Source organism: Pithys albifrons, chromosome Z (genome assembly GCF_047495875.1).
Source record: "Pithys albifrons albifrons isolate INPA30051 chromosome Z, PitAlb_v1, whole genome shotgun sequence".
NCBI classification, from domain to species: Eukaryota; Metazoa; Chordata; class Aves; order Passeriformes; family Thamnophilidae; genus Pithys; species Pithys albifrons.
Genome location: NC_092497.1, coordinates 27,377,700 through 27,391,688, shown reverse-complemented (window position 1 = coordinate 27,391,688; position 13,989 = coordinate 27,377,700). Strand labels below are relative to the sequence as shown.

The 13,989-nt window shown below is 38.3% G+C and overlaps 1 protein-coding gene across 6 annotated transcripts in view; it reads left to right on the top strand.

Annotated features, from left to right (window-relative positions):
• ARHGEF28 (Rho guanine nucleotide exchange factor 28) overlaps positions 1-13,989 on the top strand; it is an 81,149-nt gene that overhangs the window by 18,779 nt on the left and 48,381 nt on the right. For 5 of the 6 annotated variants that reach the window (XM_071581019.1, XM_071581024.1, XM_071581022.1 and 2 more), the window contains exons 6-20: positions 1,788-1,827; positions 2,364-2,487; positions 3,845-3,971; positions 4,335-4,390; positions 5,912-5,963; positions 6,532-6,676; positions 6,781-6,902; positions 7,768-7,908; positions 8,379-8,629; positions 9,537-9,659; positions 10,045-10,162; positions 10,940-11,194; positions 12,108-12,184; positions 12,845-13,023; positions 13,672-13,766. In XM_071581019.1, the coding sequence (XP_071437120.1) occupies positions 1,788-1,827; positions 2,364-2,487; positions 3,845-3,971; positions 4,335-4,390; positions 5,912-5,963; positions 6,532-6,676; positions 6,781-6,902; positions 7,768-7,908; positions 8,379-8,629; positions 9,537-9,659; positions 10,045-10,162; positions 10,940-11,194; positions 12,108-12,184; positions 12,845-13,023; positions 13,672-13,766 (1,905 nt within the window). The remainder of the gene's footprint in view (positions 1-1,787; positions 1,828-2,363; positions 2,488-3,844; positions 3,972-4,334; positions 4,391-5,911; positions 5,964-6,531; positions 6,677-6,780; positions 6,903-7,767; positions 7,909-8,378; positions 8,630-9,536; positions 9,660-10,044; positions 10,163-10,939; positions 11,195-12,107; positions 12,185-12,844; positions 13,024-13,671; positions 13,767-13,989) is intronic. The other variant, XM_071581020.1, reaches the window with a different exon arrangement.

Sequence of the window (13,989 nt, the reverse complement as noted above, 5' to 3'; positions counted from 1 at the left end):
TACCTGCCCTGAGTTGTTCTGGGCTTGGACCCATTTCCTTTTCATTCTTTCTCCCTTTCCTCCCGGGACTGTCAGGTGTTGAACCTTCACATATCTTGTGGAGAAGGTGGAAACCCTTTTCTGTCCACACCTTGGAACCAGGCTGTTCTGCGGCCTGTGCTGCATATGTGGTGTGATGTTAGGAGGGATGGTGGTGGTCTGCTGAGGTTCCTGCTGGCACTTCCCTGCCACCAGCGTGTCCTACCTTGTCCCGTGCTTGCCAGAATTTTACAAGGATGGGAACATTGAAGTATTTGGCAACTGGCAGTGGTGATTAGTGTCTGAGGCAGGCATAACTGTGCTCACTTTGAGCACTTGTGTCTGCATGCAGGACTAGCCCAGAAGCTTGGTCCAAGAAGATGTCAGATAGTTTATCCTGATTTCTGTGAATTGTAGTGGAATTGTGTCTGGGTCTATGCAGGAGTCTGCACACTGAAAACCTGCCCCTTCCCATCTGCCCAATTGCTAGCATTTTCAACATCTTGCTCAGGGCTTAGCTGTGCAGAAGGGAGGATCAGCTGACCCTGTACGTTGAAATGAAACACAAGCCAAACCAGATCAATGCAGGATGGCAACAGGATGGTGTTTTTCACACAAAATATGAGGAAAAAAGGTGGGAAATCACCATCCATTTCTGGTGGAAGCTTTTCAGTATGTGCAGCTTTAAAGCAACTACATGCCTTTATTTGAGAGGGTATTAACAGGCTATAACAGTAAAGGATTTGTCCCTGCTCTGTAGATGGTGTGCTCATGAACAGTGGTCCATTTCTCCTACTGGGCCTTACACTCTCTAAATCAGCATCTCGGCTCCATTCTTCTAATAAGTACTTCAGTGTCACCACCCCAGGTGCTGTTTTGCACGAGACTGTCTCCATCTCCCATGGATACTTGACATTGACACTCACTGAAATGCCCTTTTATTCTTCTCTTCTTTGGTAAATATTCTAGCTGTTGCTAGCCTGAAGTCTGCATCTGTCTGCAGAGATGCGGATTCAGCAAAGGGTGTTTAAGTTTGTATCTAACTTTCAAGAAAGCATAGCCTAATGTAAGTGTTTGAGCATCTGTCTTTCTGAACCCTATCTGTGGTAGCTTTGCTAAAAGTGTCTACAAAATGGAGGGCTTCTAATTTGAAAATGGCCTCTATAGTTTTGGGTTTATTTTCTTTAAAAAAAAATCAACCAAATTGTTCCTTTTATTTTGCATTTTAGAGAGTTTGTGAAAAGTACCTCCTTGAGTCCTTCGTTTCTAGGATCATAGAATCAGAGAAGATACAAACACAGTAAACATCCTGTGCAGTACATAGAGTAGTAATATTACTTTTTAAATAAAGGGATTTAAATGTTTTAAATACTATAGATAAAGTTGCATAAGATGGCTAATTACAAATGTTAGAAGAATGTTATTAAGATATTTTGCAATAAATTATGACAGAAAGCATTAGAGTTTGTAGTGTTAAGAAAAATGAAAGAAATATTTTTTGTTATTCTTAAAAACAGGGTGTTTGCAGGGATTGCCATTCACTAATATCTGGCTCAGTTCTGGCAGATTTAGTCAACTAAAAGCTTACTAGGAAGTGGTATTAACCTAGGAAAAGCTGTTTCTAATTTGTGTGTATTTTCGCTTTTCTAATTTTCAAATGACATTGCAAGCCTTAAATGGCAAGCTTAAGACCTGGTGGAGGTTGAGAGTGTCAAAGAAACCTGATGATCTTGCAATCTGAGTGCCTGATGGCTGTTTGTGTCTTGCAGACCGTGCCTGCAGTCTGCCTGAGCAGTCTCGAGAGAAAAGGTACAGTCATGGAGGTGCCGGGAACAGGTCTGTGCAAGAATGCCATCTAGGGAGCTGTGCAGGAAGGACATTGACACCCCTTCCTGCTAGGATTTGCGCAGTGATTTAGACGAGTCCTCCCTGCTTAGGGCATGTGCAAGTCCATGCCTAAACCTTGTACCAAGCTCAACCTGACTCTTTCTGCACACATCCTACAGCAGGGATTTGCCGTGCACCACTGTGGGATGTGCTAAGTAGGGGAGTGCTCCTGTCTACTGTAGAAATGTCCAAACCACCACCATAAAAGCAGTGGAGCTTTTGATACCAACTATAATCTAGGCAAGCTTGTTACATATTGCAGATGCAGATTGCTCAATGGACAAGTGCCCCTTCTTTTTATAGAGGGATTGTAATCTTTTTCATAATGGCTGCTATAGTCACAACAAAGTATGTAATTGTAAATGTTAGGTGACATAAGCACCATCCAGCTTCTGCCATGTGTTAATAAAGGGACTGTTTGCACTGGAATGAGATTTTTTCACTGGTCTCTGTTTTAGGATTCAGGAGGAGGAGTGGAATAAATATTTTGTACCCTCAAAAAATGGGTCTGAAAAACGTAAAGTGAGTCGGACTTTCAGCTTTCTGATGAACAGAATGAGCAGCACACGGAATAAATGCAAGGTAATTTGAGATTTATGTCTATATTATTGTATATAATTATGTTACTGTAATTAAATTAATTGTAGATAAGAATCTAATTTTTTATGTACAAATATATTGTTGTTTATTACAAAACCACAAAGAATATAGGAATAGGAATAATAGGAAGAATTTTCTAGCTTAATTTTTAAAATTTAAAGGATATGCAGGATACCCTGACTTGGCCTTAATATTAAAAACCAGCTTTCCTTTTGAACAGTAGTCTTAGTTGAACACCATCAAATATTTCCCTTGCCAGTATTTTATGTTAATAGTAATTTCATTTGATGATTTAGCCTGTGTGAGTTGCATTTAAGAAATAATTTTCTTTGTTAAATAAAATTAAATGATATGAGCCTGTTCTTAGAATTACTCTCAATAAGTAATTTGGTCTTTAACTTCTGCATTAGGTTGTAATTAGTTGAATTTGACTTTCTTGAAGTCGATGGGACTTACTGCAAGAGTAAGCATTGCTTAAAGGGTTGGAGATTTAGGGCCTGCACAGTCTAACAAACATACTATGCAAAGTATATTACAACATTTTTAGTTTGATTTTGAGACATCTTATTAGTAGCTTGAGAGACAGATTTGGCCCACAGGTTCTTTTCTACAGGCTGGCCTTTCAGCAGTTTTGCAGGCTCTCTAGCATGCCCTCCTGTGCCCCAGGATATCCTAATGTACATGGTTTGAAAGTGGTTGTCTGAGGCGGTATCTTCCAGAGTGTCAGAACTGGCCATGAACATGTATGTCTGGTCCTGCAGCCGCACACTGGCTGGTGTCTGTGTGATCTCCCAAGGAAAACTGTCAGTACTTACAAGTATACTACATGTGTACTTATGCTGTAAAAATAGGTAGAATTTGTTAACTTCTTCACCTCTCATTAAAAATAGACTGTTTCTAATGCCTTCTAAGATCTAAAGACAACTTGTCTAAACTTGCATAAGTGCAGCTTTAATGCAAAGGCATGAACTGTGTATATATAGGGGATATAGGCATTGATATTCATTTGTGTGTGCAGTGAGTCCATGACACTGCTTAAATTTTATTTTCTGACCTCCTTTTTGTAGATTTATAAATGTGTTTCTGCTAGTCTTCCTTGATAATGCTTCCTGGCTTAGCTGTCATGAAAGCAATGCCTGTATCATTTCAGGACTTAAGCGATGTTGTGTGTAATACTATAGTATGTTGTTACAAGTCTTCCAGAACAGGAAATAAATGTTTTAGAATAATTTGCTCTTAAAAAGAGAGTAATTTACTGGGTTTAAGACTGAATCATTTTATCTTATTTTCTAATGTATTTTCTTTTTTTTTTCCCCTGCTTCTGCTCTTGGGGATGAAGACTAAAAATAAAGATACCAAAGATAAACTGAACAGGCACAATTTTACAAATGGAACCTTCCCAGGAGTTATGCCATGTATGGTCTGCGAAAAGGCCCTCCTAGGAAAGGAGTCACTACAGTGTTCTTGTAAGTAGCTGCTGGCTTTTGCATGCCACTTTACAGGGCTCTGAATGCTGTTCTTAGATCCTGGTTCAGTGTGTAGTTTGCAAAAGAAAGCTTGTCTGCATTTGGATGTACCTACTTTATGTAATGTGCTGAGCTTGACGAGGGAGAAGGAGAAGGCACAACAGGTGACATATTCAGTTCATCTTTTATCCCTAATATTTTAGACAGAGGCCTTTTTCTAGCCAATGTCTACACATCAAAGCATCTTCAGGATGACTTTAGTAAGTGAGCCTGGAGAAGGGAAAAACTGAAGCTTCAGAAACATTTTATGGAAACTGGGGACCTTATTTGGTGCCAGGCTTTGAAATGTCCCTTCTCTTTCAGGTTGCAATGTGATTGTCCATAAGAGCTGCAAGGACTGCGCTCCTGTATGCACCAAGGTAACCTCCCATACTGGTCTCACTAGAGCATACCTACTTTCCAAGAGGTCGGGAAACATCATAAGAGGAAAAATGAACTACACAGAGGCTGCTCGGACCCAGTGTCTATATGCAAAGGGCTGCAAGGGTGTAAAAATATCTATTAGGAACAAGACAGCAAACACTGTGCTTAAAGAACAATTTTTTAGTAGGGGATCAAAAATTAATTTGAAGAGAGAGATTTATATTTTTGAAGAATTGAAGCCCAAATTGTGAAATGGTATGCCTGGAGTGTTACAAAAGGGATTGAAAAGAAAAGCTCGTCAAAACCACAGAGGCACCCGTGTGTAGAAGGGGAATTCCCTTATGTTTGGATTAGTGGAAAGGACAGATGAAAGGGACCTTGGGAGGTGACCTGATCCATTTCATCACCTTTGGACAGTCTCTATTCTAGGTAACAATTTGGGCAGATGTTATTTGACCCATTCTGGAAAATCTCTGTAGGGGGAGACTCCACAGACTTCCTGGGCAGCTGCTCCTAGTGTTCAGCTGCCACTGAGATGGGGCAAAATCAACACGAGAGCTGATGGATATTGCCTTCACTCTTAAGTAGGAATGCACGAATGATGGGGTTATCATGTCAGAGACATAATTTTAAAAACCAGATGTGTAAGGCTTCTGCCCTCTTGAAATAAAACATGGAGAAATGTGCCACAGTGATGTGGGTAATTTCTCCAATTAGTGGAGTGAGTCCTTCTGATGTAGCTGGGTTTTCATCATGGTGGTTTGCAAGGAGAACATGTTTCAATACAGATTCTTCGCATAAACAGGTCTTAAACTGTACATAAATCAAGTGGGTTTAGTTTTGGTTATAATTGTCATGTCATAGCCTTGCACAAATTTCTGGGCAACTTCAGGGCATTAAGACAGCTGAACTTACTACTTTAGTTTCTGGGGCTAGTGGGTTATTTGCAAAGTGGAAGCAAGAGGACCCGCCACCCCTGACTTACCTCAACAAGAATGGGGTGCAGAAAATGTTCACTTACCCACCTGAGGTGAAGTACTTGCCTAAGCACAGCAGAATTTTGCTACAGGCTTTGCAAAAGTCCACTTTGGAAGGGAGATCGATTCTGCCTTTGGTACCCACGCTTTCGCAGATAGTGCTGTGCCTCAAACGCTTCAGGCTTATTTGACTATATAAAGTCCTGAATGTGCACTTTTCTTGCAGCCTTCACAGGCAATACTCATATAAATAAAGTAGAATATTGTAACTGAGTGACTCTGCTTAGAATAAATAGTTTTGTATTGTAGTACAAATAGTACTCCACTTTGAATATTGTTTTCTATCAATAACTAAAATTGGTTACTGGAAGAAGTTTATTAGTTATAGCTGATAAAATTAGTCATTGGAAGAACTTAGGACTGCAATTTAGGACCACTTTTTTGTAGCTCTGTGTGTGATGGTGTATAGAAGTGAGTTACTGACTTGACTGTTAAGTGTGTTATCAGCTGTGCAATTTCAAAAAATTCTTCTTTTTTCAGAAATCCCAGGAGAGGTACCATAATAAAAACAAGCCCCAAGCTGGTGTAACAAGTAAGTTAGGTGTAAACATAACACTTCTAAGTTAAGACTTGGTTGAAAGTCATGGGACTGACAGGATAAACTTTGCTGCACCATTTGTGTGTTTTTGTGTTTTGTTTCAGTATTTATAAGAAACCATGTGTATCTCTAATATGAACAGAATTTTTGGAAGAGATTACTGTTAAATTAACTCATCTTCTACTACAATGACTGGGAGTTTACTACATCTTCTGTGAGAACAACAACAAAAAAAAAGTAGTCAGTTTAGTCCGAGTATGTAATTGACCTTGTGCTCAAATATTTGTATACCTGTGTTCAGGTTGCAATGTTAGAGCATGTATGATCTCAGATTATTTTCTTATCAAATAAAATCCTTGCTGGAGGTATTCCACTTTGGCTACAGGCTTCTTCCTATATTTCATGAGAGAGCATCATGGTCTTGTACCTTGGCGAGTGGACATTCTTGATATCCAGTGTAGGTTAATATGAACACCAGATAACATTTCTTGGTGTAAAGTGTGCTGTTGATGACATACGCTACATTGTTTGTCAAAATGCTATGTTGTGCTTTGCCTCACAGATTCCCTGCCTGGAGACATTTCACAGATGGCGCTGTCCTCAGCGCATCCTTCTTCCTCTGTGTCTATTGGACTGTCTCCTGGAAAGAGGGAAGCCTCACAGCAGTCCTTCTTATCCAAAAGTGTTCCCAGTGCCAGTTTCGAAAGGTAGAGCGGCATCTGCAGAGAAACTATGCCAAATATATAATTCAGCATTTCTTGTGAGAATTGAAACCATGAAATAAGTGTGTGAATTTTTTTTTCTGCTGTAGAAGAGCTACACAGTTTTCTGAACAAGACTCAGAGACTAGCACCTGGAGGTACAAGTCACAGTCTGAAGAGATGTTACAAACTTTAGGGACCTTTTCTTCTATGGATTCTTTTATGATGGAAGGTGAGAAGTATTGCGCAGATGCTACATCTTATAACCTGTGTTGGAAAGTGCAAAACAGAAAACCTTCCTTTAGCTGATAAAGGAAGACACTTCATCTCCTAAAAGAAGAGCACCTGTTTTTAATAATTGCAATGCCATCCATCATTAAAATGATAAAATCAGACACATTTGTCTTAAAATATAACTTTTCCTTTCTTCCTTATAGCTAGCTGTTTTATAACTTCTAGAATATTTTAGTATGTTGTTTCCATTTTAAAATGACAGGGGTAAATATATTTGGCATCCTTGCAGAAACAAAACAGTAATATACTTTTCTTCTGCAGTCATCCAGTCAACTCTGTTGACAGCATCTACCTACAGCACTTGTATTTCCTCAGTAGCCTGAAAGTCTTACATCTCAGTGGTGCACTGCCCTTAGCTACATAGCCTTGGCAAGTGAATATAAATAGGCTTTTTCTATAGCTGGGTGTGAGACTGAATATCAAAGCTGAAGGGCATTCACTCACATAGGGAGGTGCATATATCACTCACTGGACAGCTACTGTTGAAAATGTTGCATTTTATTTTTAAATTTTAAAAAGTTTCTTCAAGCAAAGAATTATAAAAAAGATTTAATCTGAGAAAAGAAGAGTGGGTTTTTTTTGTTCTCCTCCCTTGCTGTCGCAAAAGCAGTTCAACATTTGGGTAACGATATTGACATTTGGCAAACTTCTGTGCTGTAAACCCAGCAATGTTTGCAGAAGTTTTAGCTATAGTTCAACTCTATGATGTGTTCCTCTTACTATATAAATAGATCTGCGTGTACCAAGGGAATTTCTGTACTCTTCTTACTTGTGGTGTTAAAGAAATATAAATTTTGTCATAGATGATGTGGATTTATCTCAGTGGACTGATATCTGCACAGATGCAGAAGAGTTTGAGGCAGAGTCCTGGAGTCTTGTTGTGGATCCAATTTTCTGCAGGAAACAAGAAAAAGATGTCATCAAGCGTCAAGATGTCATATTTGGTCAGTATTTCAAAGCTTTGTGTAAGTTTAAAAAACAATTTATTGTATCAAATAGAGAGGGAACCTATATGGTCTATGTCCAGAAAAGCAAATGCTTCAACTCAAAATAATAAGAAGGCTCAAAGAACATTTTTGTCACAAATTACAGTATCCTAAAACTAAAGAAATAGGTAGTGATGACTACCAGAGACATACCTAGCCTGTTTACAGAATGGTTGAGATTGGAAGGTACCTCATCTAATTCTCAGCTCAAGCAGTTGCAACCCCAGATTGTTCAGTGGGATACAGTTGAGAGAACTGTGCAAGAGCTAGAGAAATTAATTTTTCCTACTGACATAATCTATTAGGTTTTAGGCTCATACGAGAAAGGGATTATGGTTGTATATTTGTATGTTACTAAAGTCTGCCTTTGGAGGTGTGCAAAATATTCAGGTGATTACTACATTATATTGTTTCCTTTTATACTACAGAGCTGATGCAAACAGAAGTACACCACATCCATACCCTGTTCATTATGTCTGAAATATTCAGGAAAGGGATGAAGGAAGAACTGCAGCTCGACCACAGCACAGTGGACAGAATATTTCCTTGCTTAGACGAGCTACTGGACATGCACAGGCAATTTCTCTGCAGAATGAAGGACAGACGGCAGGAATCATGTGAGGCAGGGAGTGAACGTAACTTCGTCATCAGCAGAATTGGAGACATCCTCGTGCAGCAGGTAGAGGTGTCAGCTCTGTTAATCCTTCAAATGCTCGAGGTCTCCAATTTAAAGTATTTTATAACTCTAAAACTTTTGTGGGCAAGAAGACAGCTATAGTTGCCTTATAAAATTCAAAAACTGTGCCATGCAGATTATTGCAGAGTCAAACAGCAAAAGATCTTTACTATCAGGTTGCTGTGATGGATTTGGGATGAACTACCTATGCTGTGTGAGTGATAAGGACAGTGATGAACTTGGTCCTGTTTGTGGTGGAAGGCTGCTGTCATACTGTGGGCTGCAAAAACCAGGTTCGCTTTTCAATGGATTCGCTTTTTTAACAGCTGAGCAGAGGTGTGAAGGCTTGACTGACAATGAAAAAGAAACTAGCCATTCATTTCTTGAAGTGATCTCAGGATACTGGTTACCAGAGAGGGTGTGGTCACACTGTGTTTACTGTGGCCGCAGAGTGGCTAACTAATGGCTTACCATTCACACTTCAGTTCCTTGCAATAGGGAGAGTGTGGCTTCTCACCTTCAGTCAGTCACTTTTGACTCCACTGAAATGAAGAGCTGAACTGTTATCTCATCTAGAAGTGGTGTGGTGATAGGACTAAAGCAAATAAACTTCAAGGGAGTTATGTTTTCAAAGAGGTGAAGGAAATGCTGTCATAATAACTGTTCTAGCTGCTATTGGAAAGACTGTAGTGGAGGTTGCTTGCGCTCTTCCGAGCCTATATTTCCCTTCTTGCTCCTAAAAACAGCTATCCCACATTCATTGTGTAGTCACAGGCCATGTTAGTGAAATTCAGAGAACCTGAGAAACAAGTAGCATAAAAGTTCTGTATTCAAACAAAATACATTATTAAAAGTAAACATTTCCTGTCAGATGCAATGTTGAGCACAAATCACTTATTGATTTCTTCAGTTTTCAGAGGAAAATGCAACTAAAATGGAGAAAATATATGGAGAGTTTTGCAGCCATCAGAAAGAAGCTGTTAATCTGTTCAAAGAGTTGCAACAAAACAAGAAATTCCAGAATTTTATTAAAGTAAGTTACTGTGGAGTCATGATCACTATTGACAGAATGATCATGAAAAAGATACATAGGTTTTACTTAGATTTACGATTAGAATTATATTCAGTAACTCACTTTTAGTAGCTAATAAAAATGGCAAAAGTTTTCCTCCTTAATGAATGAGCTGATAAATCACATTTTCCTTTAAAATTTTAGAATGCTTTGGCATGTGTATTACACTTGTGTTCCTGTTACAGTACACTTCATCCTTCAGCACAGCAACTGTTCCTTGGGGATGATTCAGATTACCCAGCATTTGTTTTAACTTACTCTAGCACTTTTAGATCATATCTGTTATTAGTCAACTGGTGGTTTAATATGCATTTAGTACTTAGGGTGTATGTTTGTATCTGTGCAGCTGAGAAGTAGTAACCTGTTGGCTCGACGTCGAGGAATCCCTGAGTGCATTTTGCTTGTCACCCAGCGAATCACCAAATACCCTGTTCTGGTTGAACGGATATTGCAGTACTCAAAAGGTGAATAACAGCTGAAGTGTTGCTTCATACATGAAATCCTAGCACATTTCGAACATAAGGAATTTGCACAGCTGCAATATAACAAAAGATTAAATTCACTGCTCTGTAGAGATATAACTAGAGTAAATACCTGCTGTTCAGGGTGTATGTTGGCTTTTTGAAGGCTGAGTTGTGAAGATTTCTGATATCCCAGACACCTAAGCCATAGAAGTCCAGAAGAGCATCCTTTTTTTAGAAAAAGATGTCAACTAGAGGATATGAACTAGTTCAGACACACATCTACACCTTCATTGGAATTAATTCTGGAAGAGTCTCTTTTAAGTAGGGTTAGATAAAACAGAGTTTGAGTGACCTCTGAAATTTTGTAGAACATTTTATACATACCAATAACTTAGAGATATTGCCCCCTAAATGGGCATTAAGTGAGCATTGTAGAAATTTGTGTATCTTAATGCAAACCCTTTGTACTAGTAATCCTGTTTTAAGGGTACTTAGCCAGAAGAGTGATATACCATATGATTTACTTAGCCATCAGGTTTTTTGAATACTTCAGCTCATAAATATGGCACAGTATGTTCTTTTGGCTAATTAACAAATCTGAGATATATGTAATCTTTTAACAGGCAAGTCAAACAAAGGTGTATATCTCTAGTATTACTAGCAAGTTTGTTGCCAAATTCATCTTAAAATAACATAATTACCTATATTTATCAATTTTATCTTTGCATCATGTTGGTTTTTCCCAGAAAGTAAGGAATTACTTCTTCTCTTGAACAGAAGGAACAGAAGAACATAAAGACCTGTGCAAAGCCCTTTGTCTAATTAAGGATGTGATTGCAGCAGTTGATTTGAAAGTGAATGAGTATGAGAAAAAGCAAAAGCTGATGGAAATTCTCTGCAGAACTGAAAACAAAACATACACAAAGTTGAAAAATGGCCATGTCTTTAGGAAACAAGACTTGATGAGGAAAGAGAGAATACTTCTCCATGAAGGTTTAGTGTACTGGAAGACAGCGACTGGTCGTTTCAAAGGTATTTCATCCGAGCAGTAAAATCCTTCAACTCTTCATTTCCAAATAACATTTGAAGACTGTTTGGTTTAAAATTGAAAATATGTTATTATGCTGTATTGCAAATATGGATATCTGAGGTAATGGTATTGCAAATATGCCACTAATTGCTAGAAGAGTAGTTCCAGAAACTTGCCATGGTTTGTGGGTAATCTGCATAAGAAGACAAGTTCACATCCAAATGGGCCTACTGCATTTCGTCTTCCCGTACCCTCCTTTTATTTTTTTGGTTTTCAGTTTAATTTCATAACAGAGAGTCTTAACCTGTGCATTTTTATTGTTCACAGTATTTGCCCTTGAAAATAACTAATGAAAAATTCAGTGGTAATGAAAAATCTGCAAAAAAAAAAGTTCTGAAGCCACATTTGCCTAGAGCACAATTTTTACATGCAAGCCCAGAATTTGATTTTTGGTGTTAATCATATAGGAGGGGTTGGGGATTTTCAAGCTTAGTAATATTTGCTGTACAACTTTATAAAGCTGTCTGTTCATCATTATTCCAGAAATACTTTTACCAGTGTGGTACTGCGCTGTGAGTGTAGGTACAGCATAGACAAAGCAAAATTTTTGTGAGAAAGTCTTTGTAAGGTGAATGGTCTAGGAAAGCTGTACTGACCTTGGTGCAAGGATTTCTACTTTTCTTGGCCCAGTGCTCCATCATGGTTCTCTTTCCTGGGAGGTGCAAAGTGGTGATGCGCAAGTGTTTCATGCAGACTATTGATTAATTCAGATACTCCTTGTTTAGTTTACTGTAGGATTGAATGAGATATTTATTGATCAGAGCTTCTCCATTTATAAAGATAAAATAGGACAGTAACTATAATTGTACTGTCTTTAATTATAAATCATTATTTTCCTTTTGTCAAAATTTTAAGACACCTTAGCTCTTCTTCTGACTGATGTACTACTGTTCTTACAAGAAAAGGATCAAAAATACATCTTTGCAGCTGTGGTGAGTATAGTATCAGATATTTGAATATATGCATTGTACATTTATTTGTATACTGCTCAAGAATTAGGGCCTTATCCAGGATATTATCACATGTTTTCTTTTTTTCTAAAATTCTGGTAGTGTATTCAGAATTGTAATATGTCAGTATATATAAAATTATATTTATTTTCAAAAATAACTGATTTGATTAAAAAGAATGAAAATAAAAAAATTATATTTTTAGTGTCATGCCTCATCTTATTGTGAAGGTGGGAAGTAATAGACTCTTTGAGTTGGCTAAAAAAATTTTTAATTCCTGATTCTGTGAAACAAACAGAAGAATAACTGCAAATGTAGTAGTAAACACACATAAGAGATATGAAAAGTAATGGAGAGAAGTTCCCAAACTATATAAATATAAACATTGCATTAATATTGTGCCTCTTTATCATTGAGCCTCTGAGATTTGCTTTTTAGCACATAACCAGTGCTTTATTTGTTCATTAACAGCATAACATGTTTTAAAAATAGTATTAAAACATGTCTGATTTCTCAAAACTTTCAGTAGTCTGATGTTACCAGGATTAGAATTAGTCCAATGAATTTAAAAATCATCTTCTGCTTAAAGTGTGGTGTTCTATAAGAATGTAATTGTGCATATGCTGTGACTGTTTCTCCCAGGACCAGAAGCCTTCCGTTATCTCCCTTCAGAGACTCATAGTAAGAGAAGTAGCCAACGAAGAACGGGGGATGTTTCTGATTAGTGCTTCCTCTGCAGGACCTGAGATGTATGAGGTTCATACCAACTCCAAAGAAGAGCGTAACAACTGGATGAGGCACATTCAAGATGCAGTGGAAAGGTAGGGAAAAAGGGCGTTGGATTTCATCCTGGCAGCCCAAAGCAGGTGGGAGGTCAGTTGGATATTCATGGTAGCATGCTCTTTGTTCTGCATTGCATTGGATCCATCTGTAAGCTTGTGTTTTCCTCTGAGCTCAAAGTTCACAGATGCCAAAATGTCACCATCGCTTCTGCCAAACTTCCCATGTTCCTCTGTTTTCCCACAGAAACCCTTCTCACTCCTCATTAGATATCCTTGTAAGCTTCCCTAACCTTTGCCTTTGGCACTGGATGCTTTCCCAAGTCCTGCAGGTATCCCTACAACTATTTTTAGGAAATTGCGAATCATGCCTCTTATCTTGGTGTCAGCTTCTTAAGAATGGTAGGGAAACCATTGCCTCTCATGAGGCCCAAGGTTCTGCAAACCTACATGTGGGCCAGTGACCTACTGCTACACAATGCAGCCTTACTAGAATTAAAAGGAGTCCTTCAGTATGACTAATGTGCACTTACTGCTTCTTGAAAAGGCAGAAAAATGGCATGATTCTAGATTGTTGCAAAACTCATTGGTGATGTTGTATTCTGTTTATTGTGAACATAGTGCTGTGTTGAAGATGAACAGATGATGTGCCAATTTTGCTTTGTATACCTTTGTTTTTCATCTTTGAAGTTGTCCAGAGGAAGAAGAAGAAGTAAAAATGAGTGAATCTGATGAGGACAGACGTATTGCTGAGGCCAAAGCATACAGAATTCAGAAGTATCAAGGTGTGGTGCCTTTCCTGCTGCTCTGAGAACTCTGGGATCCTCACAGTTCAGGATGAATTAATCATGTGCCCATACTGGCTGGTGGGTTCAAACTGGCTCAGTAGGCAGAGTTACAGTGGGTTGGTTTGATGGTATAGTACAAGTGTTTTGAAAGAGAAGCATTTTTTTTCCAGCAACTTCAATGTTTTTTCTGTTACCATGACTAAAAAAAAAAAAAAAAAGA